This window comes from Callospermophilus lateralis, chromosome 11, assembly GCF_048772815.1.
Source record: "Callospermophilus lateralis isolate mCalLat2 chromosome 11, mCalLat2.hap1, whole genome shotgun sequence".
NCBI classification, from domain to species: Eukaryota; Metazoa; Chordata; class Mammalia; order Rodentia; family Sciuridae; genus Callospermophilus; species Callospermophilus lateralis.
This window is the reverse complement of record NC_135315.1, coordinates 52,618,928-52,646,091: the sequence shown is the minus strand read 5'-3', so window position 1 is coordinate 52,646,091 and position 27,164 is coordinate 52,618,928. Positions and strand designations below refer to the sequence as shown.

At 43.9% G+C, this 27,164-nt stretch overlaps 1 protein-coding gene and 1 pseudogene across 1 annotated transcript in view; both read left to right on the top strand.

Moving 5' to 3' along the window:
- Stx8 (syntaxin 8) overlaps window positions 1-26,427 on the top strand; it is a 253,627-nt gene extending 227,200 nt beyond the window's left edge. Inside the window, exon 8 of the mRNA XM_076870189.1 lies at window positions 26,251-26,427. Coding sequence (XP_076726304.1) covers window positions 26,251-26,318 — 68 coding nt within the window. The 3' untranslated portion in view covers window positions 26,319-26,427. The remainder of the gene's footprint in view (window positions 1-26,250) is intronic.
- LOC143410174 (fatty acid-binding protein 5 pseudogene) lies at window positions 5,485-6,112 on the top strand (annotated as a pseudogene).
- Window positions 26,428-27,164: the final 737 nt, after the last annotated feature.

Sequence of the window (27,164 nt, the reverse complement as noted above, 5' to 3'; positions counted from 1 at the left end):
TCAAAAATTTGTTTTTAATTTGAAAAGATGCATACAATTGAAGCTCATGAAATAAAAAGAATATCTCTCCAACCATCATACAAACTCTACATTCCAAGTTTTCCCAGTGAGTACTTCTCTTGAGTTTGTACTTTAACCTATTGACATGAGAATTCTATTTCAAACACAGAAAAAGTTCAAATATTTATAGAAAGGGAAAAAATAACCTCTTTCATTTATGAAACATAATTTCTTTCTTTTTTTAAAATTGCAGTGTAGGGGATTGAACCCAGCACCTTGTGCATGCTAGGCAAGTGCTCTACTACTAAGCTACACCCCTGTCCAAGAAAAGTAATTGCCAGTTATCCCACAGATGCTAATTGATAGTAAGAGGTTTCCATGTTAGCATGAACAGAGCTGTGAACTTCATGTGATAGATTCTCCTCGACACTGATCACTTGGGGTCTTTGAGTGCTCCATTTTTTTCTCTTGAGGATTCCTATTAGATTTCTCAGACTCTGTCATCCCCTATTTAGGTTCTATGACAAGTACATAAACTCCCTTGCTCTTGACTTTCACCCCAACCTATGCTGGGATCTTAGATATCCATTTACTAGGGGAAGGAATATGTGTAATTCTTAAATTTTGGTAAGAATTATAATTCTTAAAATTTTGTAAGAGGGGAAAAAAAGATTTGTCTCCATATATTCAAGTCTGTGAATTTATTCCTTGCCTAGGTGGTTCTCAGAATTTTTAAGTTGGGTATGCTGCCACCAGGTAAGAGGAATTTCAACTTTCTTGGCAATATAGCTTGGTGAGAGGAGTTTGTAATAGAGAAAAAAGGCTAGCTTTCCTTTGGCTCACCTTTTTCTATATACTATGATAAATATTTAAGTCGCAATTATAAGGTGATGTGGATGGTAATAGGTGAAAAACACATATATTTGGAGATGCTAATTGTGTTATCTTTCTGCCTCTGTGACAAAATATCTGATAAAATCAACTTAAAGGAGGAAGAACTTATTTGACTCACAATTTCAGTCCATGGTTGGTTGGTTCCATTGCTTCTGTGTCTCTGACAAGGCGGAATATCATGGCAGGAAGCACATGGTAGAGCAAAGCTATCACCTTATGGCATCCAGCAAGCAGAGAAGAGAAGAGGCCAGAATACCATTATCCCCTTCAAGGGCTTGCCCCTGTTACCTAACTTTCTTCCATTTGATCTCATCTCCTAGCCATTCTACCAGCTCCCAACATCACCATCTGCTGGAGACCAAGCCTTAAACACCTCTGGGGAACACTTAAGATCCAACCTGTAACAGTAATGTTTTATTAATAAAGGGGATCACTTCCAACTGCATGGGTTTCTGTTGAAAACTTTCTTACCATATTTCAAAACAGTATGATTGAAAGAAATAGTGAACGAAGGAATTAATTCTAGAATACTAAAGGAGGAGAGATTATAATATAAAAAAATTCATCATTACCAACCAAAAAACATCAAATGTACAAAACCCAAAATATGTATGCTAGAGTCTTGAGGTAGAGGGAGGAAATTAGAGGAATGGAATCTGACTTGGCCACCACTAGGAGAGTGGGAAGACAACCCCAAGGAGGACCTTTCTTCGGGGAACTCTATCAGTTGTTGGTGCTAGACTCACACCTGAGCCCTTTTAACAACACTGTTGTAACCACTCCAATGGACTACATCTGCTTTACACTTACTATATTCAAAGTCAATGTTGGTCTATACTCAATTCCCCACTGCAATAGGAAAATATTCTGCAGTGGCTTGCTACCCCCAAACAAGTTCTCTGTGATCCCAGGGGAAGAAAAGCAAATGTTGTGCTGTCAAAACTTGCTTATAATAATACCAGGATGTCTAGAACTAGGCTTGTGATCTTCTCCAGCTCTGCTTTTCTTTCTCTCATTTTCTATTTTGATGAGCAAGACCACCAAACACTCAGTGTCTGAAACCAAATCCCCGGACATCATCCCCGATTCTGCTTAGCCCCCAAATCCCATCCGGTGCCAATTCTTGTTGATTCTACTTCTTGGTATCTGCGGAACCCATATACTTCCTCCTCCCCATCTCGGCCTTCCTTCAGCTCCCTGGCATCTTCTGCACTATTCCTGTTGTTTCCTGACTCCTCACTGTGGATCCAGTGATGTTCCTTCCAGATTGTTCTCTACATTGAAGCTCAGCTTTGGAAAATGCAGATTTGCTTTTGTCAACCCCTTTCCTCCGCCATTACTCTCCCTACTAAAACCTTTCAGAGACATTCCATTGCCCAAATTCATGCCCTCTGAGATCTACTCTGCTCCTTATCTCAGGCTCCTCTATGCATATACAACTCTGTGTGCAGCATCTAAGAAATTATTATCATGTTGTGCCTTACTATGCCACCACATTAATCTCTTTAGCATATATTCTGCTTTCTTAACCTCTTCAAACCTTAGTTTCCTTATCTGAAAAATGGGTATAGCCCTAGTTGCAAGCTCTTGAAAAATCCTGTTGCCATTTTTATTCTTTTCATTATAATTAGCCTAAATATTTTGCTGATGTTGATGATGTTGTTTTATTTGCGTATGTTTTATTTTTAATTTATTCTGATGCCATTAGTTTTTGTTGCTTCAGTTTCATTTGGATCTCTTTTCCTTTTGCACAACCTTCTCTTCTGGTTTAGAACAACTTTTTTCTTTGTAGTAGGATCATGTCAGTGGTGGGGGCGGGGATGGGGGGAGGTTATGTATGGGTGAAGCATGGCAGCACATCTTGGGTGCTCTGCTCACATGGATATGTTCAATGTCCAGAGAATCTACATCTAAACCCTTGAGTTCAGCATTACTATCTTTTTGAGCATTACAGAAAAAATTTAGCACTACAGATTCTGTGTCCAGTCACCTTCTCTCACCATGACCCACCTTTCTTATCCAAAAGGAACCCTGGTAATTCTATTCTAAAATACATTTCAGATCTCTTAATTGCCACTGCCACCACCCCATTCCATGTCACACTCACTCTTCCCTGAATGCTGTGATAATCATTCTGTCAAGTTCTTCTTTTTGTTAGGGGAGGGGTACTCAGGATTGAACTCTGAGCCATATCCCCAGCCCTATTTTCTATTTTATTTAGAGACAGGGTCTCACTGAGTTGCTTAGCACCTCACTTTTGCTGAGGCTGGCTTTGAACTTGCAATCTTCCTGCTTCAGCCTCCTGATCTGCTGGGATTACAGGCGTGCATCTCCGCACCTGGCCTCAAGTAGTTCTTTGAGGTAGTTCCCTTTAACAACAGATCTTGTTGACTTGGCTTGTACCCAGACACTGTACCCTCCTGTCCAGTCTCCACACAATGGTACAAGGGACTATGAATGGGATATTGCCATTTTCTGCTTAAGCCCATCAGTGGTTTCTCAAATCCAGTTCCTTACCAGAGCCTTCCAGGTTCTGCAGGACTTAGATTTGACTCTCTCACCAAACCTACCTTCATTTCTGTCCTCCTCACTGGTCAGTTCTAGCCATAGTGGCTTTGTTTCTTTCCATTCTGTGAATCCTGAAGTGCTCAGTGCTTCTGCTCCCTTGGGCTGGAATGGTTTCTGTTGTGCTTCACTTTTAGATTTCAACTGATCACCTCCTCCAGAAGGCCACCTCTGACTACCACATTAAAGTAGCTCTTATCATAGCATCTTATGTCCTGCTTAGCAATTATCCATGATTTGTAATTGTTCCATTGTGTCATTATTCGAATATCTATCTCCACATTATCCTGTAAATTCCTTTGGAACAGGTATCAAAACACTGTTGTATTCCCAGCATCTACCCTGGTACTTGGCTCAGAGTTGGTTGTCAGTGGATAGAGTCTGACTGTCTTCCCTCTGCACAGCTTGAATCCCATCATGAACCATTTAAGTTCCACTTTTACTAATCCTTATCATCTATCATTTCAGTATTTCTTTCCTTTTACCTCTTCCCACACCCTGTGCTCCACAGAGGTTCAGGTCTTCCTGTCTGAGAAAATGAGGTAAAGATAGTCTCCAGTGTGACAGGGAAGTTAACCAAAAATAGTGTGCTCTGTATTCAACCTAAGTCTTGAAGGATGTTCATTCTGATTCAACTTACAGACATTGTGGAACCTAGATTTGAAATAGAAATGGAAGCTAAAAGTTGACTCCAATTAAAACTAATTTTGTTTATGTGTTGGAACTCTTATCACTGGCATAAAAGGTCTAATTTCAGAAGCAACATCCTGCTGATGACCCTGAATCTTGCAACCTGAAATTTATTCTTTAGTCAAAATCCATCCTTTGGTTAAAGCACATTTATCTGTAGACTGAGATATATATGTTAAACATTTGTTCTTTAGGAGATCTTTTCATGGTAAGGGGGACAGAGAATCACATTTCTGCAAAAATAAAGGTAGATTTATTATAAGGATACATGTTCCCATTTTTAGGAACCCAGGCGGACCATGTCAACCTGTCCTGCTCCTTATTTTCTAATTAAATTCCAGAGGAAAGAATGTTTATCCAGCTTAGCCTCATGTGCTGGGCTGTGAATTGACTGACCTTGTTTTGTATGCCCAGTCACTGTGGCTCTGTGGATGAGGCCATGAGGTATATGTTAACAATAGCTGCCTTGGCCAAAGTTTTGCTAGATCCCATTTGAAGGGTCTGTAGGCATGCCATGATGCATGACTGGCAAAGCCTTCATAGTAAGAAAAGTAATTGTTCATTCAGCACCTGTAGAGTGTTGTGGACACTATGCCCAGTACGTCCCATGTATAGATGAGGTCCAGATGTGTTAAATAGAATGCTCATAATCCCACAGATGGAGGTGGGATAGCCAGGATTTGAACCCAAGCAGTTGCTCTGAATCCCATTCCTTACGAGTAAACAGAAGATACACATGTAAATGGCTAAGGGTAGAACTCGATTGACTAGGGAGTGGGCACTGACAGCAGCATCAGAGAGTAGGGGATGGTCTGCTTGCATCATTTGGGCCAGCACTCCATGCAGAGGAGGTGGGGAAGCTATGAAGACAGACCCGTTCTACCTCGGAAGCAATGGCTTAAGGGAAAGAGGTTCTCGTGGATACTTGGAATAAGAGTGATATACACTGAGGAAAGGATCCAAGAGATCTGGGTAAACCACCCAGCCTGACAGGCTGGAGCTAAGAGGATGGTTGGGTTATCAGTAGCAAAGAAAAGGAAGTTGTAAACAGACCATTAACCTTAATAGTTAAGTAATGAAGATTGTGTTAGTTTCTGTGACTTCAGAATGTGGTAAAGAAATTATATTTTTTGGAGACTTTGTTTAAACAAATGAAGACATCACTCATAATTTCTTTTTATATATTTATTGCCAGAAGTTAGGACCAAAGCAAAGCTGGTATCAAATGTCACCTAAAATGTTGGCCAGGATCAACCCAAATCGGCAGGCAGGTGAGGGATCTGAACATGAAGACATTATCTTTCCTATAATAAGCCCAATGAGAGAGCACGCTATCAGCCTCCCAGCAGCTCTCCTCGCCGCGTACACCAGCCCGCCCTCGCCCACCATGGCCACTGTTCAGCAGCTGGAAGGAAGATGGCGCCTGGTGGACAGCAAAGGCTTTGATGACTACATGAAAGAACTAGGAGTGGGACTGACTATGAGGAAAATGGGCGCAATGGCCAAACCAGATTGTATCATCACCCTTGACGGCCAGAAGCTCAACATAAAAAAAACTGAAAGCACTTTGAAAACAACACAGTTTTCTTGTACCCTGGGAGAGAAGTTTGAAGAAACTACAGCTGATGGCAGAAAAACTCAGACAGTCTGCAGCTTTGTTGATGATGCATTGGTTCAGCATCAGGAATGGGTTGGGAAGGAAAGCACAATAACAAGAAAATTGAAAGATGGGAAGTTAGTGGTGGAGTGTGTCATGAATAATGTTACCTGTACTCGAGTCTATGAGAAAGTAGAATAAAAATTCCATCATCACTTTGGACAGGAATTAGCTGAAAGAATGAAGAAGCTCAGTTCAATGAGCCAATCTCCAGACTGCCTTTTTTTTTTTTTCATTACTGTGTTCAATTATCTCTATCACAAACATTTTACATGCAACTATTTCAAAGTGTTGGTTTAACTAAGATCATCCCTTTGGTTAGTAAATAAATGTGTTTGGGCTTATTTTTATTTATTTTTTTATTAGCACAATGAGGTAAAGCTAGATTAGTTGGCACATTTGACAATTTGAATAAGAAAAATCACCTTATCGGACTGCGGTAGAAAAAGTCTCATGTTTGAGGACAGTTGATAGTCATTTCCCCAGAACCAACATGAGACTGAAATGATAAAAATATGGGTTGCGATTCAGTTACTCTAATCTTATATTCAGTACCATGTGACAAGAAGGGAAAAGAAGCAGCACCTCATATCCAGGAAACTGTCAAGAGAGACCACTTAGAGCAGATTGCGGGACGTGTTAGACTATACACCAACAGAGCCGCCGAATTGAGGTCTAGCCACATAAACACACGCCCGCTTCGTGGCAAGGCTGAACAGCTTGGATTACCAATGCGAGACTTCGGACTGGGTGGGAAATCGCCAAAGCAGAAGGGCCTCCAGCCAATTATGCAATTAGCCAATAGCCTATGCTGGCCTCCATACTCATTTAGATAAATTCTGAAATCATCAGCAAGCTCTTGAGCCAGATCCTTTCTCCATCGTGAGGAGAAAGACAGACTATATAAACCTGCTCAGTGCCAGGCAGTCAGGCTATGGGACAGGTTCCACTCCCCCCACCATCCCACCCCCACCCCCACAGCCCCGCAGGAGCAGAATCCTCTGAAGAGAGACCTCCCACTGTGTGTGTCCTGGTGTGGTCCTCATAGCAATGGGGGGAAGAGTCCTCACTGAGGGTAGTCACTGGAGCTGGGACATAGGGACCAAGCTGTCCTAATCACGCTTCGTTCCCTGGCACACCCCCCACCTTATTGAAACCTGCTGAGGGGATGTTAATTAGCAAAGACTGTGGCTTCAGTGGGGAGGGGGGTAGCTTTTAGCCTTCTCCATTCCAAGGAGATGACCTTTGGAACCCAGTTGCTTTTATTTGAGGCACTCAGAGTGCTTCCCACGTATCTCATTTATCCCCATGACACCCTTGAGAGGTAAGTTTGTTTGAGATTTATACAAAGTTATGATTATGCCTATAGATTGGAGTTCCTGATTCTGTGTCATTCTAAACCATGAGTCTCATCCCCATCTCACTTTTCCTAACATAACTAAACCCTTGGGGGAATGAAACGTCTCAGGCTTTAGCCTAGCCAGAGGGTGACTTCCCCCCCTTTCCTTTTTTGTTGTTGTTAAGTTTGATTTATTACTTAGCATTCTAGCCAGGCTCGATGGATGTTCAGAATATTATAAATAATGTGGATTGAAAAGATTGTGCTGAAATGTTTATTGCATTCTTAGAAAGAGAACAAGGAATGGTGTGGAGAGTATGGCAGTGGAGAAGGAGGGGCGCCAGGAGGGAGAGAAGGCAAAGCCTGCTCCTAGGATATTTTAGTGTGTCAATAAAAGACAGTGCTCAGAAGGAAAAGAACTCATATTGCAATCCTGCTATCAAGAATGCAGAAGTGTTCCAACGGGTGTAAAGAATAGACTGCAAGAATGTAGGAACCATAAGGAACTAATCATTAGCCATTCCCTCTCCCATTTCCTCACCCACAGTACTTGAGGAAAGCTGTTTGTAGGGAGTTGCCTGTACTCTGAAACTAGCTCTCCAGCACACTGTTTTGGGGTACCGTCTGGAGCAGCAGACAGCTGTGCCTAGCTCTTCATCCGTGAGAAGGGCCCTCCTCCTGGGACTTAGCTTGCACCTTTGGAATCTGGAATCTTTATTCTTTGGAGGCTCTAGAAATACAAATGTAATCCAAGATGAGGACCCAATATGGAGAAATAAATGCACACTGGCCCATCAGCATCCAGTGGTCACATTTGAGGTTGCAACTGCCCCAGCTTCTTTCTGCCTGCAGTCTCAACTCTCCTTGTCTCCAGTTCTTGTTTCTCCCTTATGGCCTTTCCTTAGGCTCTGTGAGAAGGAATAGTGAGAGTTCTTAGCAGCCAAGGCCATCTGTGTCCACCTGATGTGAGGTGGAGAAGTCTGGCAACCTGGCAGAGATTTTTCTTTGAGCTTTTTATTCTAAGCAGGAACAGTCCTTTGGCCCCTCCAGTTGCAGCTCTAAACCCTGTAAACCTCCTCAGCACAGAACTATCTTTGTTCAGAGGGAATGAGCCAAGGGATTATTGGTGTGGGGTGGGGGAGAATTGTCACAGGTTTGTGTGTCAGGCGTGTCCCAGGCTGCCCCACTTCTCACAAGACTGTACGTCACCAGCAAAGATAGTCATTGGGTACCTGCCTTACCCCCAAGACAATGGCCTTCCTAATGCTTGGGGACCCCTGTCCCATTATCTTTGCAGTTCCTGGAGAAAGCCGCATTCTTCCTATGGTGTTAACTTTTTATTTTATGAGTTTTGATTCTAACCTAAAGCAGTGGTTCTCAAACTGCAGACTCAGAAGACTCTTGTTGAAACAGATTCTGGGGTGGACCCTTGAGGTGCATTTCTAACAGACCCTCAGGTGAACCAGCACACTGTTCTCTGTTACACCATGAGTGGCTGTAGTTTCAGCATAAACCTTTTTGTCATCAGGTGATTTTTAGTAACTTCTCAAGAATATCTTCAGAGGATGATTAAAAAGTTAGAGAATGAATTAAATGTAAACTGAGGCTATGATTAAAAGAGAAAAGGTTCCAAATCATCTCAGAAAGAAAACTGTAAGTACCTGGTGAAACTCCCACATTTCACCATAATGTAACTGTGTTTATTGATTTGAACGCTAAGAACAGAGTGTGTTCTCTTATAGTGCCACACTCAAGTCACCACCAATGGGAAAGTAGCAATTTTGAATTTGGCAATATTGTGCTTATCTTACTTGAACCCTTTTATAATTCTTTAAAACCAATACTCCTTAATTATCTGTTTTATTGATAGTTTATATTCTTTTTTCTTCACTGATTCATTTATTCATTGTGTACTTATTGAGCACTTATTGAGTGCCAAATACCAACTTAGCTGCTAAAATAGTCTCATGTTAACTACCACTGAGTAAGAAAGTCATTGGAAATTCCATACTACTGACTCCTAATAGTCTAAACTATGAGCTGCTATCCAATCGACCAAAACCCGTACATATAACATACAATATACAATAGTTGTTCCAAATAGTGGCCGCAAAAGATCGTATCACCTACTGATATCATGGCCATCTTAATGTGTATAAGTATACTCTACAGCGTTTGCACGACAATGAAATTGCCCAACAATGCAGTTATCCAGAATGTATTCTTGTCATTAAGTGATACATGTCTGTACCATGTGACCTCTGTGCTAGGCAGGTGCACAGACATGGCCAGTTGTCTCTAAAGAATTTATAGACTATCTGGAATGGTAATTCACAAACCTAGGGAATTGTTAAGTTAACCAAGCCATACATTCATTTCTGTGGTGTTTATTTTCTGTATGCAGAAGCAGCATAGGAAAAGCAGTCCTAAGAGGCTGTAGGCATAGGGAGATGTTTCCCTGGTTGGGAGTGTTTTGAGCTGAGGCCTAAAGCCAGTGTCATATGCTGGGTGCATGGAAGCTGGCAGACTCTGAAGCAGCATGAATGATCCCTGCCAAGGCATAGCAGTGAGAGTGAGCGTGGCATGTTGAGAGTGGGAGGCCAAGGTGGGAAAACTGGATCGTTTCTTTGGGAATGTGTCATAACTCACTTTTTTTTGTTTTGCTTTGAAATGACTTCTGAAATATCTGACAGACCATGTTTAATGTAAGCCAGCAAATATTTCAAAGCCAAATCTGACATTCTGGACCATCTATTCTATTTTTTTCCAGAAGAATGCATAAGCAGGAGTTGATGACATCTTTTTACTATTATCCCCAAACACCTTTTATTATTGGCACTAAAGACACATATTTGAAAGGCAGATATTTTGTGTTCTGTGCATAGTGAGTGACAGGCAAATCCCTAATATTGGCTTGAATAGGCTAATATGTAACCTCTGAAACTCTGTTGTGGTCATCAGCATGCCTTCTGCTATGATTCTATCTTTATGGTCTATTTAAGCCCCTTACCCACATTGAATGTCTTTATTTATTTTTGGTGTTGGTGACTGAATTCAGGGATTTATGTGTCCTAAACACTCACTCTAACTTCTGAGCTGCATCCCTAGGCCCACACATTGAACATGTTAAGAGGAAGAGAGAGGAAAAGGACATCTACCTTATCCTCATAAGTGATTTGAAGCCAAGCATAATGGCACATGCCTATAATCCTAGTGACTTGGGAGACTCAGGCAGGAGTATCGCAAGTTCAAAGCCAGCCTCAGCAATTTAGTAAGGCCCTAGCCAACTTAGCAAGGCCCTGTCTCAAAATAAACAATAAAAAGGGCTGGGAATATGACTCAGTTGTTAAGTGCCCCTGGGTTCAATCCCCAATACCAAAAATTAAAACAAAAAAAGTGAATAAAAAGGACCATAGATGTAGCTTAGGCCCTGGGTTCAATTTCTAGTACCAAAAAAAATAAATAAATAACGAGTGATTTGAACCACATTTCAGGTTGGTTCCTGTGGATGAAGCTGTTGTTCAGTCTTCTAGCTCTGCTACAGTGAATCCTCAGTCCTCAGTACTCCTGTTCACCCTTCTTAATAATAGAATCTTTGCTCAAATTTTTAGGTTAACCATATTCTAGAACTTAGGGCCTGGTATCTTGTCCCTGGCCTCAAATCACTTATGAGGATAAGGTAGATGTCCTTTTCCTCGCTCTTCCTCTTAATATGTGTGGCATTGTCTGATCTGCTCACAATGCCTGCAGCATGTCTCAGGGTCCTGAAGGGGCTGGAAGGCCCCAGTTCTTGCTCTGATTTTTCCCTTGGGAATACTGCCTGTTACTACACTGCCAGCAGACTCTGAAAGCAGAAGCTTCCCTATACAAAGGTTAAGTTTTACAGATCCCAGCTGATATGCTGTTCATAGAAGGTTGTCTTTGGGAATGGTTAAGGATTTGAGGCTAGCAGTGAATGGAGGTGACATCATTGGAGATCCCCTATGACAAAGGGACAGGCTCCTTCTCTCCTCAGTATGACTAGATGTGTGTTTATACTATGTGCTGGGCATAAAATTTCTGCAGACTGACAGTTCCTGTTGCTCCTGTGCTTTTCTAAATTGACCAATGCTGATTTGGGTAAAAGGTCCTTTTTTCGTGATCCACTGGGGAACAGCTTCGAAATCTCTTTTTGTTCTCATTCTACCAATCTTTGTTGGGCCCACAGGGCTCACAACTCTGATGGCTTTCATTCGGTTACTAATGAAAAGTTAGCAGTTGACCCGTGTGGTTAGCAGGTGACCCGTGGTGGGGGTTGCAGTTTTCACCCCATCTTGTCGCAGTGATGGCCTTAAATGGTTGTGTCAAGGCCTAGGGAGAAGAAAATCCTGGGCACTCTGGGCAGAAGACACATCTTTCTTCCAATAGAACAAATATGAATTGCATTGTATCAATATACTCCTAATTTAGATATTTTTATACCTAAAGGAGAATATGCATAAATACAGGAGAATGCATATTATACTTATTGGGGGATTTTGTGTGAGCATACATTTCAGAATCTGTTTTCATACTAGAGTCTGGGAAGAGAGAGAGAGATCATTCAATAAAAGCCTGGCAGCCATGTTGGGTTGTGCTGAGAGTGGCCAGACCCAAGGGCAGGGGACGGACCCAGTTCACCTTAGAGGTCCGTGTCTTGCAGCAGTATTGTTCAATGAGTAGGATATGGACAGCATTGAAGACTTGAGGGAGGACCAAAGTGTCTTCTATCCAAGGGTCGATAATCATGGAAGCCACTTTTGTAGCAGGAATAATTGAAGAGACACTACATGCCAGCTAGTGCACTCAGCTCTGAGCATTTCATCTCATTTTGTCTCCATGACAACTCTGAGCTAAGGATTATTAGTCTCCCAATTTTAGGCTTAGAAAATTGGGTCCCTTACCCAAATGACAGACCTGGGATTTGAATGCAAACAGTCTGACTTCTGAACCCACAACTCAACTTATTAGACTGTGTAGCCTCCCAAAGAGCAAAAACTTGTGTTCACACCATGTCCACACATTGATGTCCTCTGTCGTTTTTTTTGAACACATGGGAAGTGACACACAGTGCTGGAAGTTAGCGGCCAGAGAGTTTAAGATTATTACTAGTAACCATACGAAAGCTGAGGTGACCTTTGACCTTTTGAATGCAGTGGAGCCATTTTTTCTGTCTCGGTGATGGGGACATTCTTCACAGCCACACTGAATAATTATGACTTATGTTCTGGTTATTTGGGAAAAGACTTGGCTCTTAAAAGTGAGAGCCCATGTCTGACTGCTCTCTCACCAGCACTTTTTTCCCCTCTTATTTTTCTTTTCTCCCCTAGCCCCTAACAGTCGTCTTTCTTCTGTTCTCCCAACTGTGGCCCTCAGTTAAATATGTGGTCTGTGTCACCTTGTAATCCAAAGGAGTACTTGGATTAGGTGGGGCACATGTGGCCTCCAGGATGAAAGTGGCTCTCCACCTACCCGAAGCACTGGAAGTGGTGCTAGCAACCCCAGCTTTATTGGAAACGCATTTACCCAAGTTCTTCCAAATTTGGGTAACATCTTAGGCCCACTCTTTTATCTTACTTCTCCCACCACAACTTGACTTTTTCTGGATTTCAGCAGCCAACTGGTGGCCAGCACTTCGCAGTTCTCAGCCAACACTGTGGGGAGGTGAAATGGCCCCTCGTAAAGGCAGCAGCCATCAGTTTAAGAAGAACACTCTTCACTGGGGCCTAGAAGGGGCAGAAGAGGCCAGTTGAGGAATAGCTGCTATCCAAGAAGCAGCACTGCATCTTATTTCATTTGGGAACCCATGTCCCCCAGAGACCAAGTACACACCAGTTTGCTGGCAGGGTACCTCTGTCCTGGAAAGTGCTGGAACACTTGATAAGTTCTTCCTCTCTAGCACTGCTTTTTCATAATAAGTCCCCTTTCTGTTTCCAGTTGTCATTACATCACCCTTCATTCCAGCAAACTTTGGTAATGTTATTTCTAAGTAGTGTTATTTCTAAGCTTATATATTATTAACATTAAAGGGTGGCAGCTTCCTGATGCTGTGTAGGAAGCACCCTGATCTTACCCACAGTATATTTCCAAATCCCACTGTAGGATGGCCAGTTTCTGGAAAGTATTAGCACTCCCTCCTCAGTATACCCTTCGAACCTTTGAGCCACCACCTAAGATATGCACCAACAAAAGATAAGCATATTTTTCCTTATGGCATGGTTAGCATATTCTACCTAGTGTATTGCCCTATTATTTTTGTCTGTCTTTGCCCTCTACCACCCACTCCCAGCATCATTTCAATGAGAGCAGAGAGATTTTTGTTTGTCGTGTTCATTGCAGTATGTGCTCAATCAATATTTGATGAAAACTACCCTAGAAATACAGAATACAGAGGATATTAGTATTATTTTTTTTGCCTTTATAACCATATCAGAAATGAGGAGCTTCTATTTTATTTGTTGCTTAAACATTTATTGAGTATTCAATGTATAATGTGTATAATGAGTATCAAGTGCCTAGCACCATGGTCATGGACATGGTTAGCAGCACCATGGTAGTGAGAGCTATGTGCATTTGCCTGGGACCTACCTGAACCAGAAACCCTATACACTGGTGCCCTGGGAAGAAGGGATCCCCACAGGGAAGGCTCTAAGCAACGAGTTTGGCCCATCCAATGTGTTCTTGTTAGCTTTGTTTACAAAGGGTAAGCTTTCCTGTCCTGACAATTGGCTCCAAGTACTTCTTGCCCCAGAACTTGAACCATCTTTTTTATACCTTGACTCTTCAGAACAACATCTATAACATTAATTAAAGAACAGTTATAAAATAATAGGATTATGACTATGAAAGAAGAGTTTGGTAGATATCTAGGAACGCTTTGTTGTAATGGTGACATCTATTTCTGTTGGGACCCTGACACATTCAGAGTGAGGAAATGCAACTCAAGACCACATGCTACAACAGTGCCTTGAAACTATCCTTTCGAGACTAAAGTAAAATCATTCTCCAAATACTTTTCCAAATAACAAAGACAGTTATTTTTGCTGATGATCTCTCTACTGAAAGATCTTGGGTTCAAGTAAGAGATGATGACTTTGGTTCATTTAGATTTTAAAAAACAACACATAAACCTTATTTGAGCAGTGTTGGCTTACTTGTAAGAATATGTGTGATGATTGAATCAATAACATCTAAGGAGGGATCAGAAGGAAGGTGGGTGTAGGACACTCTGGGCTGTTTGTGACCATTGTGGCTTCAGTGTTACCATTACTGTGACCGAGCTCCAATTGTGCTCAGTTCAAAATCCAAAATTCCTGGAGAAAGCCTGTTTGGCTTCCACTGGGCTCCCTCACATCAGCTGTGTACAGAGAGCAGCGTCAAGCTGAACAGACATGGCTACTGGGCCACCCCTGTAATATGTTGTTCTGAGATTTGGAACTCAGTGACTGATCAGATCTGCCACCCAGTAGCCATTGGCATCTTGGTGGGATGATTTGCTTTTAACTAATTAGAAGGATAAACATTTGATGGGTTGACAAAGCTATGCCTCTGTGCCCTGCCTTTCTCTACATGGGTTAGAACTTTAGCAGAATTGCCCTGGCGTCACCTTGCCAGGTGTCCATAATTAGTGCCAGGTGATAGTCCAGTCCAGGCAGGACAAATGAAGGGGTTTGTGGTAGACAATCTGTAGCCTGACTAGAGCCATCCAGAAATCTTTTGACACTCAGTCGAGAGGGAATTGTCAAAACAAGATATCCATAACAAAGTTCCTGACCGTTTTTTCCAAGACACTTGAATTTCTGCCAGATTCTAGACAGATTCACATTCCCAGGGGTAACATGCAGCACAAGGAGGGGATATTTCTCAGCAAATATTGATGCGCCAGAGAATCGGCATTAAATTATTGACTTGACAACTCATAATACACTGCTTTTGATTGCTGATATGAAGGATTATCTATTTACAATTGGATTCTGCTGTTGAATTGTGGTGATTGCTGAGCTGAACTTATTTTGGGGAAGGGAAATGAATAACACTTTAAGAACACAGATGGGGCCTAGAAACTACTCAGCACTTTCTGTTCAGGAAGCAACAATAATGGCTGAGTTTTTATCTACTCCCTCTAAGGGACGGTTATCATCTGCAGGGTTCTGTTTTTGCTTTGGTGGTGGTTAGGAATGGAGTTGATTTTCTGCCTCTCTCCTGAGACCAACAGGCTCATAAAGAGCCAAATACGCATTTTTGCATCCATTGAACCTGACGCACAGTAGGCACTCAACAAAGAAGTGTTGAGTCAGGTTCTGGTATGTGTGCATCAGACTCTCTTGGGGAAGTCCTATCCAGGACATTGCTCTTGTTCAGCATCAGGATAGTTTGACCAAGTCTGACACCTTGTTGCTACCTGATGTGCCCTGGCCCAGGAATGGGGACTCCATTGACCAAGTGTTGGCATAACTGTGGCCTGGGGACTGCAGCTGCTGCTCCACATCTACCTGACGCCTGCCCAGGTGCTAGTGCCCTGGATCCCCAGTCCAGACTCCAGAGCCTGCCTCTTACTAGGCCGCCGTCCAGCTCCTGTGCCCCGTCTCTGGGAGTCTTAATTCCTTTTAATTTCCTGTTTCTAGGCCAGCCCATTTTTCCCTTTCGTCCCAACCCCCACGCCTTTTAGGTCACCTCCCCTGCTTCCTGCTGAGAGTGCTCTTGCTCCCTCTGGCCCCCAGATGTCTCTCTCCACACCTCTCTCCCCCAGGGTCACTGCCTTCTCTTCATTCAAGTTGCCACAAAACTTCCCTCTCTCTTGTCAGCGTTGTGAGGGGCACAGGGACTGATAGGGCAGCTCCTCTCCATGTCCAAACTGTGCCTTCAGAGGTGAGGGGCGAGGTGTCAGGGTTAGAGAGGGGCCTCTGTCTTCCCAATGTCACTCAGCGAATCCATCCCACACCTGGGACCACACTCTGGCCTGGTCCCTCCAGAGTCACCATGAAAAAGACCACAGTCCTTCCCTTGGGAAGGCTGGTGATATTCAGAAGAACACGACCAACAGTTAGCACTGGCCATGTGCCAGGCCCTGGGTCCTTGCAAAACATCACCCCAACCCCCAACCTGCAGGCTTGGGACATGCATGTTGCTAGCGTGACCCCTGAGGGGGGCAGCCTGCAGAGGTGTAGGTGCCTCTCCAGAGAGCAAAGGAGCCAGGCAGGTCCCTGCAAACCCCCCTCTTTGCACTACACTGTTCCTACACCCCGTCTAAAGGCAGAGACTGTCGATTACTTCGTCGGCGTGACACAAAACAGAAATAAAGTGAAGATCTGCTTAATTCCCCCTTTCTTTCCAGTCAGAACCAGAGCATAAGCAGATCCTATTCAGAAGCTGATTTTTTGTCTCATAATGTGTTTGAGGAGTCACATTGTCACTTCCATACCACAGTCCATGGTTTGCCACCTTCGTCCTGCAGGATCTCGTTCCCCCACCCCGTTGCCTCCTCCCATCCTGACCTCCTGGCTCTGAATCCACTGATCTCCCTGATGTTCCCTCCCAGAGACTGTGGCCATTTGCCTAAAATTAGGCCTGCCATGGGCTGGCTGTCTTCATAGGGCTCCCTTAAGGGAGTGTGGTTCAGACGCTGGGAGTCGTCTTCACCCACTTGGCTTCTGAGTCTCCATTTTCTTATCTATAAATTGGGGGAGATTGTTTCCCTGCCAGCTCCATTTCATTGCCTTATGGTGAGAATAGCATGGGATTTGGGCACAGTAAAACTTTATGAGCACTTGTATTTAACGGCATAACGGTGCTCTTATCGTGACTTCCGCTCGTTAGGCTGCTAATTTTGGATTCAGTATCCTTATTGTTATCATCACTGTGATTTTTGCCCAAATAACCAGATTGCCTGGGCTCCCTGGCCTCTGGGTTCCTCTCTGCCCCTCCTACCATGTAACTGAATGGATTGTACCTTGGGTTCCCCTTTTAGTTTGCTTTAACCTTCTTTCTCGGTGCCTGTGACCCCGTCCTCAGCGTGTGCCCCTGTTTTGACCTCTGCTTCCTCAAAGGCTTTTACGTGTGGGTTTTTCACAGCTCTTCTCACCTGGTGTCCACTTGGCTGTGGCCCCCTTGCCTTTTGACTTCAGCCAGAATTTGCCCAGCACAGCTGCCCTTCCTGTAGCTAATAACTGAAACGGATGCTGCCAGATATTCCACTCTGAACTTCCAACCTTTCCTGGACGCCCGTCATCACTGACGGCCCCAGCTAGAATTGATCTCTGTCTCTACACCAAATGCCACCCAGGTGTTCCTCTGTTTTTGCTCCTCTTCCCTGTCTTTTGGAATGAATGACATGTTATTTCTGTTGTTACACTGGGAGACTGGCGCTCTCACAGGACATTTGCAGAGCATCTGCCATACACAAGGCACCGTCCTCAGGCAGCTAGATAGGAACAGTCATTATTGATGGCATAGATCCAGTTTATCGAGAGCCAGTTATGTTCTAGAAGTTTAATGGACTTTGCTTTATGAAATCCTCACACCAAGCCTATGAGGTGAGTATTATTTTACTCTCATTTTACAGATGGTGGAACCACACTCAGAATTAAGAAACTTTACCAATTTGTCATAGCTAGTAAGTGGCAGAATTGAAGTCCAGTGTCCCTGACTGTACAACCGGTACCCCTCTACCATGTTGGACTGCATGATCCATGTGTCTGGAGATCTTATGTCCTAAGGAAAGAAATATTGCATAGGAATTTGAAGATGAAGGACAGTTGTTCCTGAGTCACAGCCTTGCTGTAAATTACTCTGGGTCTCCAGGATGTGTAGGCCTGAGCAGCCATCACGAGGATGTAGATGGTTGTGGGCCTGGGGTTGGCTGAGGATGGGTCAAGCCTGTAGGCAGAGGGGGAAGACAGCTGGAGTCCATTGAGGAAGGGAAGGTAACCCCCCTGGAGCTGCAGAGGAAGGTCAGTTCATGAAATAGAAAGGAAACCTTATAGAGATTATTTGGAATGCAGGATAAGAATAAAAGTAAATGCAGAATATCAAGAAAGATTTTGCACAGTACTTTCACAAAAGCATTATTAAGGAGAAATTAACATGTACACCCACGGGGGTAAAGTAGATTCAAGAGGGGCAAGATCAGAGGTTGGATCCCCCTTTCCCCACCACCAGTTTCTGGTTCTGTGGCCCAGCTGGCTGCCAGGCCAATTGGAGGAAAACTGTGGGGTCCACACCATGCAGCCACCAAGCAGAGCAAACCCAGCTCCAGAGCGAGCAGGTCTAGGGGGAGAATTCAAGGGCAACCGCAGTTCTCCCTGCTCAATCCTGAGCATCAGAATGTAAATACATTCACCTTCTCCACATGACCTACTCTTTTCTTAGCTTATTTGCCCAGTAATGGGATTAAAGGGAACATTTACATGAACTTTTGAAAACAAATATTACAGTTTTTTGTTTTTTTTTTTCTCTTTTCCTGGGCATTCTCCACCTCAGCTCAGTCTTCTGCAAAGAATTCATTTGATCAGTAAAAACCAGCTGGTTAATACATGAGCAAATGCCACCTATTGACAGCACAACTGGAGAAAAAACAACCCACCACGGGAGTCATTCAGAAGGTTGCACTGCTCTTTAGAGGTCATTAGCTGTGTGGGGGTTTGCTCATTGGCCCGGCCTCTTCCAGTGCAGAAATATAAGGTAGCCAACAAGAATGTGTATTTTGATTCAAAACAACCAACAATGGTGGGCTGCCAGGATGGCTTTCCTTGTGACAAGACCATCCAGATGAGAATACCCCTTATCTTCCCCTACCTCCCACCCCTGCATCCTTCCACCCCGCTCCTCCCATCACCCCCCACACTGCCCTGCAATGGCAGGATAGAAGGGACCAATACAGAGATCTCTCCTCACCATCCCAGGAAAAGGCCAGACTCCATATACTCTGCCTCTGTCCCCTCTTCCTCCATGCCAGTTAGTACAAAGGCTGTTACCTACGCCCGACCGTGGTGGAGGTGTTGGCAGGCTAGGCCCCATCACTTACTGGTTTCCAGTGTTTCACTGGAAAAAAGTGTAGACCATCAATCCAGATGAACAATCTTCAGAAAACACTCTCCTGTTCCTGAGAGACTATGTTTAATGTCCTTTCCCAGTTAGAAAAGGAGTTTGTTTTCTTACATCTTTTTTTAATTGCCATGAGCTGGACTTGTAAATATTGTAAGTGGTTGAGTAATACTCATCTGGTAAACTGACCAGAGGAAATGGACATTTTTTCCACTCTTGTAACCCTGGCACCCCATGCCTGCCCCTGAAAGGGACTCTTGAGTACTGGGAGGGAACATCTGCCCTGCCAGGTGCCGGCAGTACCAGGGCAGGAGCTGAGTGAAGTGCAGAGGAAACGATTCTGAAGTCAGGAGCCTCGCCAGGTGTTCTGTCCTAGGGTCGAGGGCAGAGAGCATTCATTGTTTCAGAGTTGGCAGGTTCCCAGAGGTTCAACTGTCTTTTTCGTTCCAAAATGTCAAACATTTCCTTAGCTGGGGATGGATGACGAGACCCCCTGAGGCTTGAACAGTATTTGGAGGCAAAAGAACTAAGGTCTGTCTTTCATACGTGACTCAGTATAGCTCGAGTTCTTCCCAGGACCATGCGCAGCACTGTCTCCCATGTCCTCCAAGCTGGCTCCACTCCTCTTTGTCAGGAAGGCTGGAGGCTCTGCCCTGCCTCCATCTTGGGAAATGTCAAACCCTCTGTGGTTCTGTGTGGCTGTGCTTCTTTAGCAGGGTGCCTTATCTTTTAGTGACACTTACTGAATACTTGAATCAAATCCCAGACATATTTCATTCCAGATACTAACTGAAAACGGGGAGCAGGTGAGGGCGCAGATAAAGCCAGACCAGCCATGAATTGATCCTTTAAAGCTGGGTGATGGCTCCTCATGGTTTAGTGGACTCTTTCTGTGACTATTTCAAGTTTTCCACCATAAAAAGTGGAAGGAAGGAGAAAATAATTGGATGAAGCCAGGAGAAGCCATATCCAAGTACTTCAGCCCAAGGAGTCTGGGCCTCTTTTCCTGATAGAGCATGTGCTCTGTGGGTGTCAGACCCTGCTCCACACAGACACGTGATCTGGTGGCCCTGGGGGATGAAGAAGGCCATGACTCAGACCCACCTGGATTCATGTGCTAGCTCTTCTTACTAGCTCCAGGGCCTTAGTTAGGAGAGTTAACCTTCCAGAACCTCAGCTTCCTCATGTGTATAAAACAGAGACAAGAGTGGTTGTTTGCAATACTCCCGTAGCACAGAGCACAAAGCCTGGATCTCTGAATATTCTGTGTGTGGCAGGCCCTAGCTTCCCTGGTTTTGAAAACTTCCTTGTTTGCTCTTCCCTAATCATCTTCCATTCAGAAAGGTGGTGCTGTTATCACATTCTAAGAAAGCTTCTTTGTAAGGAGGGATCCACTATGATAAGGTATGTAAACATCTTCTCTTTGGCCTCAAGAATCCTAAAGGCTGCAATTGGCTTTTACTGGCCCCTGTCACTTGCCACCTTAAAATGACTTCCTTTGTTGACCCTCGGTGCACACCAATTTATTTAAGCCTGTTAAAAATCTCTACCCAAAAGAATCATGTTTGCTCTGAAAGGGTTTAAAATGTAAATGTCTTATTTGTCATTGCTCTCAACATCCCCTTTTCATCTTTGGACAAGCACCCAGTTTATCACATGTTATCAACTTTCCGTCTAAGGTGTCAAGAGTGAAATGCATTTTCATTCCTCTGAGGTAGTGTGTACCCCCTAACATGCCTTTTTTCTAGCATAATTTGTCTAATTCACAGTTTCAGTGACAGACAAATTGGCAACTTTAAAAGGCCTCACTGTATCTTAATAGTTCCGATAATCCCACCTGCTCTTTGACTGAAACTGCCCTGTCAAGGTCTCCAGGATCCAGGAACTTTTTTTCCTTGTCTTAGAGTTTCTTTGGTGTTTGTTGGTTGCTATCAGCCTTGTTGTCCTCCTGACACATTTTCTCAGCTTCTCCCTCCCTGCAGACTGTTTCTTCTGGGCCTTTCTTATTGTCTTTGCTTGTACCTTCCAAATATTCACTGTATCAATGTGCTTACTGTATTTGCATGGTGCCTCTTTTTATGTGCCAGCTTTGTATTAAATACTGAGATTATGATGATAAATGAGAAAGCACAGTCTCCACTGTAGATGCTCGAGTGCCAGCAGAGGCGACAGACAATGATTTTGATAAGTTCATAGAGGGACAAAGAGTCTTATAATTGGGGGTCCAGAAAGATACCTTTGAGAAGCAACACTGATGCTGCGGTTTGGGGATTAAGTGGGTCCAGGGATGGGGAGATCTCTGGGTGGGAAGGACAGCGGGTGTGAAAGCCTTGGGGGGGTGGGGTGGGCAGGAGTGTAGCATATTGAGAAGTGAAGAAGACCTGATGACCTGAGCTTTGGGCCCTCCGGGCCCCTGCAGAGCCTGGATCTCAGTCCCAGCCACTGGGGGACTTGGGGCAGAGGTAACCTGGTCAGATGATGCTGGAGAGAGACTGTTCCAGCCTCAGCCTGGAGGAGAACGGTGGAGAGAGCTGGAAGCAGGTTAGTGCGCTGCAGCCATCAAGCCTGAGCTGGCAAGAGGGGGAGGTGGGGAGGCGCCCAGGCCCAGAGGCCTCTTCCCTTGCATTTCAGCCTTTGTGTGTATAAACGAAAACCAGATGGATGTTTTTGTCTTCCTGATCAGATTCGTTGTCATTCTTGATTCCTTTGTTCTCACCACTTGTTTTCCTATCATCATCACCCTGGGTTTATAAGTTCAAGCTCATTTGTATGGGCCTCTACTCTGGGCCATGGCAGAGGACCCTTGCTGGGTTGAGGACCCTTGCTGCATAAGGAGCTTCTCAGTGCCTTCTCAGCCTCAAGTGCCCGCACCACCCCACACTCACACCCTCCACTGCAAACCTGCCTGAGTCGGTGACAGTGGCTCTTCCTAAAACATTCTGCTTGTCTCCCTCTTTTCCCCAGGCAGCTCCTCCCGCTCATCCCAGGGGTGCCTAAACCCTGGAATACCAAGCACTGGCTCCATGTGCCTCTCAGTCTGTCCATCCTGCCCACTGTTTTCTCCCCACACTGCACAGCATAAAGTTTACACCCTTGTTAGGAACACAACATGTAGCAGAATGACCCCAGAATCGTAGAACTCCTGCCCACTTGGAACTTGTGGTCAACCTTCAGATGTCTTTGGAGACAGAAATGAATGGAGAGTTTTGTTCTGGATCTGGTGAGAAGATGGACTTAGATATGTTAACACACACACCCCCAGACTCTTCTCACTGCAGACATCTTGAAATGCTAGCTAGAATATTATAACCCCACCCTGAAATGTTAGTGCATAGCTGGATTTACAAGGAAAAAAAGGAAATCCTTAGATGAAAGAAATGAGGGAAGGATTAAAAACCAGAACCTAAGGGAATGAACCATTGCTGCAGCTGGGTCGTTATCAGTCATAGTGATACACCCCAGGGTCTTAGCGGTACACGGCGGGGGTCGGCACACTTCTGTAAGGAACCAGATAATAAATGGTTCAAGCTTTGCAGACACAGACAGCATGTCGCATCTCTTCCTTCTTTTACTTTTTTGACAACCCTTTAAAAATGCAGAAACTATTCTTAGCTCACGGATTGTACAAAAACAGACCACAACCAGACTTGGTCCGTGAACTGCAGTGTGCAGGCCCCTGATGTACATCTCAGGTTTGTGTCCAGTGATTGAAGACTGAGAACAAACCCTTAGGTTCCTGAGACAGGGACTCTCTAAAGATGGAATCCTTAGAGAAAGAGGCTGTATTAATAAAGATTCACCCAGTATCACGGGGAGATGACAAGGGACCTCACTCACCTAAGTCCTTATTCAATATTCAAAATCATAGATTTAAAATTTACAGTACCTGATCTACATTGAACCCTGAGGGCCTGTGGATTAAATTCAGGAAGTCTGTGAACTTGGATGGAAAGCAAAGTGCATTCTTTTGGGAAGCAGGGGGCAGTGGGCAGTGCTTGGGATTGAACCCAGGGCCTTGCACATGGTAAACAAGCAGAGTTACATTCCCACCCCCCACCCTTGCTTTTTTTTTTTTGAGACAGGGTCTTACTAAGTTGTCCAGGTGGCCTTGAACTTACAGTCCTTCCGTCTCAGCCTTGCAAGTCACTGGAATTACAGGCATATACCAACAAATCTGGCACAAATTGTGTTCTTATTTTCATTAATGTCTTATTGGAATTAACATTTTCATTAAGTTCAAATGCAGGCAGCAAACCACAGTAATAGTATTAATAGTACTTGTGACTACATTGTGACCAGTGGAAAGCAAGTGTTTTTATATCAAAATATAGTACATGCATGTTTTGATAAGCTTGTTTCAGTATAATTGAAAAATTATAGACATGCTTGTAAGTAATTATTGGACCAAAGAAGAAATCACTTTTGAATATTTAAAAATATTTAGAAACTAGAAAATTATTCTGTATCAAGTGTAGGCATAAGGTTTAAAAAAAAAGAAAGATGGAAAATGAGTGAGTTAATTTTCAATTCAAGAATTTAGAGAAAGACTAACAGAGTAAATCCAAAGATACTGTAGCAAAAATAAAAACAGGGCTGGGGTTGCTGTTCAGCAGTAGAGTGCTCACCTAGCATGTGAGAGGTGCTGGGTTTGATCCTCAGCACCACATAAAAATCAATAAATAAAATTGTGTCCAACTGCAACATACACACACACACACACACACACACACATATGTATATGCATATATATGTTAAAAAATAAAACCAGAAATTAACAAAACAGATGAGGAAACAAGATCAGAGTCAAAACTTGTTCTTAGAAGAGATTAATGAAAAGAGAAACACTTGTGTCAAGGGTGGTCAGGAAAAAAGAATTCACAAATAAGCAGTATTGGAAAGGAAAAGGACACAGATATGGTATAGCATTGAGTTCAGAAGAGAATATAGTGAATACTTTCTTTCATGGTGGTAATTTTGAAAACTCGGGCGAAAAAAATGAACAATTTCCCAGAAACATGTAATTTAACAAAACTGACCCAAGACAAAGTAAAAGCATGTAAGAAAGTAACCAAATGAAGAACGAACGTTTAAAAGACTGCAAAGGCTTGCCGCACAGTGGCGCACGCCTATACTCCCAGCAACTGAGGAGGCTGTTGCAGGAGGATAGCAGGTTCAAGGTCAGCCTCAGCAACTTAGTGAGACCTTGTGTCAAAATGAAAAATAAAAAGCACTGGGGATGGAGCTCTGTGATCAAGTGCCCCTGGATTCAATCCCCAGCATAATGAATGAGTGAATGACTATGAGTAGCCATGCATTCATTCATTCATTCAACAAATATGTATTGTGGGATATGTACAGGTGGTGTTGTAGGTGCTGGAGAAACAGCAGGATAAAATAAAACCTCTCTCTCTCTCTCTCTCTCTCTCTCTCTGTCTCTCTAAAAAAATAAAACAAAATCCATCTTCTATATCAGTGCTATCCAGTAAGACTTTCTGCAATGGTGGAAATGTTCTTTATCTTGTCTGTCCAACACAGCAGTCACTGGCCACATGTAACTGCTGAGCCCTTGAAATATAGTTAGAGCAACTAAAAAAAAAAAATGAATTTTTAACTTTATTTAATCTTAATTAATTTCAGTATAAATAGCCAGATATAGTCATTGGTTACCTAGGGTATATCTCTAGCTATTAAGATCAGTAATGTGGTGGTGGCTTACATGCAACCTGTGGTCTCCTGTAGGAGAAGGAATTAGACTGTTTGGATCCTGGCCTTTCTGGGGTTTTGTTTGTTTTGGTTTGTGGGATGGGGGCGGGGTGGTTTGTTTGCTTTGTAGTGCTGGGGTTGAACCCAGGGCCTTGTGCATGCTTGGCAAGTGCTAAACCACTGAGCTATGTCTTTTTTGTTTGTTTGGTACTGGGAATTGAGCCCAGGGGCACTGTACCACTGAGCTACATCCCAGCTCTTTTTGAGACAGGGTCTCACTTGGTGGCTGAGACTGGCCTCGAACTTGTGATCCTCTTGCCTCAGCCTCCTGATCGCTGGGATTACAGGTGTGCGCCATAGTACTCAGCCTGACCCATCTTTGAACCAGCATCTTAGTCTTCCTGAGCTATCCTGGTAGCCAAATGACACTTTGTGTTTTGCCCACCTTGTTACTGCATAAAAAACATCCCATGTGCTTTTCCTTATCTGCTCCTTACTTCCCCCTTGGACTCTTAGAAGCCTGGGAGTCTTGGATTAGCAGGCTTTTCTTGGTGCTTACTCTGTAGTAGCCGTGCCCTTGTTCTTTTAGGCTATACGAGGTCACCTGTGGCATGTGGTACACACTAAGCACTTGGAATTAAATACTGGGCAAGTGAATGGGGAAAAATCAGTGAGCTTGTTGAATGAAGGGCTATTTCTCTCGGGTCCATGACAGCCATGTGTAGTGAGGGAATGGGCAATAGTAAGCCCAGATGCCTGGCCCTGGTGGGCAGACTGACTGGGAGGGCCCTTCATGGTCTCCAGCCAAAAGCATTAGGAAATAAAATGAAAAAATATTAATCCAAGAAATATTCACAGAAAATTTTGGTCTGCTGGGTACTCTTTTTACAAGTGAGTGATGTTTTAGACTCAAGAAGACAAAGTGAAGCTCCATGGATTGTGGAAAAAATGAATTCTAGACTATTTCTTTGTAAAATTCTTAAGTTCTTTGCTTTGTTGGTGCTTCATCAATACAAAATTCAATTGGGTAACAGGGTGAACACCTTCAGCTGTCTCCACTGGCCTCGTGGCCCAAGGGGCGCACAGAAGCTGGAGCTGGAGGCTTTGTGCACTACCCCTTGCTGGAGTGCTGAATGGAGAGACCTGACCTGCCCCCAGCCCTCTCAGTCTTGCAGTCAGGAGCACTGGCACAGCTCTCCAGGTGACCAAGGTTCCCAGAAGCCAACATCCACCAGCCTGCCAAGCCATAACTATGTCCACTACCCTTTTTGCAGATACTTCATAGAATGTGCAACGCTTTCCTGAATCATTAAAAGATGCATGTTCTTCTTCTGTTTTTCAGGGATGATAATGGTGATTTTATTGCTGCTCGTGGCTATTGTGGTTGTTGCAGTCTGGCCAACCAACTGATAGCAATAAAGGGACCACCCGCTGTGACACCAGCCAACAACCGAATAAATGCCCTGCACCCTTTTGGTACGCAAAATCTGCTCTCAATAAATTCCCCCACAGCTCTGAACGCTTGATGTGTGATGCTTCATAGCTCAGCAGCTTGAGAGCTACCTAGAATGTTGGCCCAGTATAGCTCTCTGATTTTAAACTGGGTCATTTTGATGCTAGCAAGTGGGTCCCTCAAGTAGTTCCTTCCTGACTGCCCCGTGGCTGCCAATGGATTCCAGCCACCCCACAGTATGCTGGGCATCTTGGGAGATGCCAAATTAGTAGGCAGTTTGTAACCTTGATGCCTGGTCTGCTTGGAGATGTTACATCCCCATGTAGGAAACAAGTGGACAGTTGTGTGGCTTGTGTGTCCGGGCAGTGAGGCTGGAGTGAGGTTAGGGTCATGCAGAAGGGGTTTCCAAGCAAACACCCCACCAACCTTCCCCATCTAGGTCACCCTTCGGGGTTCACGCTCTTACTGGCACTGGCTGCTCCCGCTTAGAGATATTTCTGGATTCTGGTAACTGCCTTCTTCCCTGAAAATACATTCTTTTTCGTTTGCTTAGTAATAATGAACTCACTTTTCAATGTTGAACCATCTTCCTAAGCAGCCAGAATCCAATCTCTTGCTTGAAGGGTAAGAATAGGGCACAATCGGGTGGTAAAGTCCTGTGTAGGGTTCAAAAACGGAGCGCTCATGAAGTAAGGACAATGCTGCCTCTGTCTGCCTCCCACACTGGCTCTGGCAGTGTATATGTGGGTATCCCAGAGCCTGGACTTGTGTGCATTGCTCAGAAAGACAGGACGATGGGGCCA